Below are 4,525 nucleotides of genomic sequence, written 5' to 3'. Positions count from 1 at the left end.
AGGTGGAAGGGGAAGTTCTGGTGGATTACTAGTAGGGAGTTGATAGTGTTTGGTTGTCATTAGCGTGCAAGACGCAGTGAGAGGTGAGTGACTGTTGGCATTCTTACGTCAAGGAGTTTTTTATACTGAAGTATCAATGAACATTTATACTGGTATATGTTATTGCATTCAAATGCTGATTTTCTGTATATATATGTTATCTTGCTGATGGTGCAACAGTGTATGTAGACTTGATCAACTTGAGGAGGTTAATAGTATCAGGTGGTGAACCAAGAGATAGGAAACCACTTGATAAGCTGATAATAGAGTCCTGATGGTGTTGGAGTGCAACCTGATTGTGATATTATAGAGTATAGGATTCATTATTATTATATGTGTGTATGTATTGTGTATGTGCTTGGTCCAGTAAATGTGTCACAATTTGCTGGTGTTTGCCCTTGTCCTAGTGAGGCTTCCCAGGAGGTAGTAAAGAAGGAGAGAGAAAGAGAGAAAGAACCAAGAACCACTGCTGTGGACAGGGTAAAAGGTAATACTAGTAAGTCAAAAAGGGGATTGAGGAGATCATATCACCTAGGGAGAGAGTGGGGAGTCACAGCGGCTCGAGTGGGTGTGTGCACGTGACAACGAGGCTAAATGTTGGAGCCGCATCCCCTAAACGTGTGACGTTGAGCCCCTCTCCAAGAGCCAGAAGCGCCAAGGGTGATCTCCTAGTATAAGCACTCTACCGAGTTGTGGGTTGGGTTGTCCGTAGAGAAGGATCAACGAAGACAACACCAACCAACCCACAGTCTATAATAGTACCCATGTAGAAGTTTGCAAACAGGACACCTAGGGGAGAACCCATGGCGACCCCGTCTACTTGCTTATACATGTGCCCATCCGGGCTCAAGAAGGGTGCCTCTTTAGTACAAGCTTGGAGTAGTTTCCTCAGAATACTTTCTGACATGTCAAGAGGAGTACAGGCTGGATCACGATACACTCTGTCGGCTATCATTCCGATTGTCTCGTCCACAGGTACGTTGGTAAACAGCGATTCTACGTCCAACGAGGCTCTTATCCCTGTGGCCCGTGTGCCCTGCAGTAAGTCCACAAATTCCTTTGGAGACTTCAGGCTGAAGGCGCAAGGAACATAAGGAGTCAGCAGGCCGTTGAGTCGCTTCGCCAGTCTGTACGTGGGTGTGGGTATCTGGCTAATGATTGGCCGAAGTGGGTTTCCAGGCTTGTGCGTCTTGACATTTCCATACGCATATCCAGGTTTATATCCCCCAATGATCTTTGGCAGGTGGAGTCCGGATTTCTTGGCGTTCACAGTTTCGATCAGTTTGTTGACCTTTGCTTTTAATTCGGCTGTAGTGTCCTTCGTTACCCTTTGGAACTTAGTTTGGTCAGAGAGTATGATGTTCATTTTCGCCAGATATTCGTCTTTTTTAAGAATGACATATATTGGCGACTTGTCACCTCTCCTGACAACTATCTCCTTGTTCTCACGAAGGCTTTTAGCTGCCGCTTTAAGCTCGGGGGACAGTATGGTGCTTCTGTAGTTGCCTCGATTCTTTCCTCCTTCTGCAATAAGTTCTGCTTGTAAGGTATCTTTGGTAGTGACCTTCTTTTGTGTCTCGAGGTCGAATATGTCGTCCAACAGAATTTCCAACTCTACTTTCCGGGCCATTTCACTCGGTCTGGACATAACATGACAGTTTATGCCCAGATTTAGGAGAGTGACTTGGTCCTCAGTGAGGTTAATTCCTGCAAGGTTCAGGAAGCCATCTCTTGGTCGTGGAATTGCCATAGGTCAATAACGGCTTCTCCAATGGTTTCATCGAAGACATCATAAGAAGGAAAGTGAAAAGCCATGCAACCTCTGAAGAGACAACTAACACAACACCTATACCCCCTATTAGACTATTTTACAGGAACTTCTTTTCCACAGCTCATAAAACGGAGGAAAGGGTCCTGAAAGATATTGTTAATAGAAACGTTATCCCTACAGACAAAAATCAGAGGATACAACTGACGATTTACTATAAAACCAGAAAAACGGCCAGCCTACTCATGAGAAACTCTCCAGACACAAAACAGAACGCTTTAAAAGAGACTAACGTCGTCTATGCCTTCAAATGTCCACTTGGGGACTGTAAGCTCCAAAAAACCCAGTATATAGGCAAGACAACAACATCTCTTTCTAGGCGTTTAACGATGCATAAGCAACAGGGCTCCATTAAGGAACATATAATCTCTTCCCATAACCAAACCATCGCCAGAGAAATCCTAGTAAACAACACAGAAATCATCGATAGATACAGCGATAGCAGGCGGCTTGACGTTTGCGAGGCACTACACATCAAGAAGTCAACACCAGCAATCAACAGCCAATTATTGCACAACTATATTCTACCCACCTCAAGACTCCGCTCCAATATAGAAGCATCAAGAAATATGGACCAATAGGCTTTCTACAAACACTTCTATTCAATACCCATTGTTTCTGTTCTGTCTTGTGTTGATACTTTTAATACCCTATTAATATCCTGTTCTGTCTTGTGTTAATGCCACATCACCCTTCCCACCTCACTCAAATGTAGATATAATATCAGAGAGACGTAAGTTCTAATCAGTTGTGTATTTGTGAAGTCTTTGAAAATGTAATAAGTTTTACGAAACGCGCCCGTGTCGCGTCAGACTAGAAATAAAAATGAATTTTGGAGAAGTGATTTTTTATTTACCTCCAACAGTGAAGCGTAATATACGAAAGATTGAGAAAATTCGTGTTAGAATTATTAATCTTACTTTTTCGGTCATATTTAATAATATATGTCTACAGGAAAGACTGCTACCAAAATATACTAATATTAAAGTTCTGAGGAAACTCCTGAAAGATATTGTTAATAGAAACGTTATCCCTACAGGCAAAATCAGAGGATACAACTGACGATTTACTATAAAACCAGAAAAACGGCCAGCCTACTCATGAGAAACTCTCCAGACACAAAACAGAACGCTTTAAAAGAGACTAACGTCGTCTATGCCTTCAAATGCCCACTTGGGGACTGTAAGCTCCAAAAAACCCAGTATATAGGCAAGACAACAACATCTCTTTCTAGGCGTTTAACGATGCATAAGCAACAGGGCTCCATTAAGGAACATATAATCTCTTCCCATAACCAAACCATCGCCAGAGAAATCCTAGTAAACAACACAGAAATCATCGATAGATACAGCGATAGCAGGCGGCTTGACGTTTGCGAGGCACTACACATCAAGAAGTCAACACCAGCAATCAACAGCCAATTATTGCACAACTATATTCTACCCACCTCAAGACTCCGCTCCAATATAGAAGCATCAAGAAATATGGACCAATAGGCTTTCTACAAACACTTCTATTCAATACCCATTGTTTCTGTTCTGTCTTGTGTTGATACTTTTAATACCCTATTAATATCCTGTTCTGTCTTGTGTTAATGCCACATCACCCTTCCCACCTCACTCAAATGTAGATATAATATCAGAGAGACGTAAGTTCTAATCAGTTGTGTATTTGTGAAGTCTTTGAAAATGTAATAAGTTTTACGAAACGCGCCCGTGTCGCGTCAGACTAGAAATAAAAATGAATTTTGGAGAAGTGATTTTTGATTTACCTCCAACAGTGAAGCGTAATGTACGAAAGATTGAGAAAATTCGTGTTAGAATTATTAATCTTACTTTTTCGGTCATATTTAATAATATATGTCTACAGGAAAGACTGCTACCAAAATATACTAATATATATATATATATATATATATATATATATATATATATATATATATATATATATATGTATGTATGACGTACCTAGTAGCCAGAACGCACTTCTCAGCCTACTATGCAAGGCCCTAATTTTCCTAATAAGCCAAGTTTTCATGAATTAATTGTTTTTCGACTACCTTACCTAACCTAACCTAACTTTTTCGGCTACCTAACCTATAAAGATTGGTTAGGTTAGGTTAGGTAGGGTTGGTTAGGTTCGGTCATATATCTACGTTAATTTTAACTCCAAAAAAAAATTTTTGACCTCATACATAATGAAATGGGTAGCTTTATCATATATATATATGTCGTACCTAGTAGCCAGAACGCACTTCTCGGTCTACTATGCAAGACTAATTTGCATAGTAGATTTGCCTAATAGGCCGAGTGATTTTCTTTATTTTCAATAAATTGTTTCTATTTAGTTTATTTGAATTATTATTATATTATATTAAGACCATAATTTATTGACTTAGTTGTGATAGTTTAGGTAAGGTTTAGATAAGTTAGGTTAGGTTAGGTAGGGTTGGTTAGGTTCGGTCATATATCTACGTTAGTTTTAACTCAAATTTAAACAAATTAACTTATACATAATGAAATTGACAGATTTATCATTTCATAAGAAAATATTTTGAAAATTATATATATTCAGGAAAACTTGGCTTATTAGGCAAATCGGGCTTTGCATAGTAGGCCACGTACAACGTTCTGGCTACTAGGTACAACATATATATAT

At 39.6% G+C, this 4,525-nt stretch overlaps 1 protein-coding gene across 1 annotated transcript in view; it reads right to left on the bottom strand.

Annotated features, from left to right (window-relative positions):
* Window positions 1–257: 257 nt before the first annotated feature.
* Window positions 258–4,525, bottom strand: part of LOC138353609 (beta-1,4-glucuronyltransferase 1-like) — an 88,502-nt gene continuing 84,234 nt past the window's right edge. The window contains exon 4 of the mRNA XM_069306807.1: window positions 258–331. Within this exon, the coding sequence (XP_069162908.1) occupies window positions 258–331 (74 nt within the window). The remainder of the gene's footprint in view (window positions 332–4,525) is intronic.

The sequence above is a fragment of the Procambarus clarkii genome, chromosome 58 (assembly GCF_040958095.1).
Source record: "Procambarus clarkii isolate CNS0578487 chromosome 58, FALCON_Pclarkii_2.0, whole genome shotgun sequence".
NCBI lineage: Eukaryota > Metazoa > Arthropoda > Malacostraca > Decapoda > Cambaridae > Procambarus > Procambarus clarkii.
The sequence above is the reverse complement of the archived record's forward strand: the minus strand, read 5'-3'. Positions and strand labels throughout refer to the sequence as shown.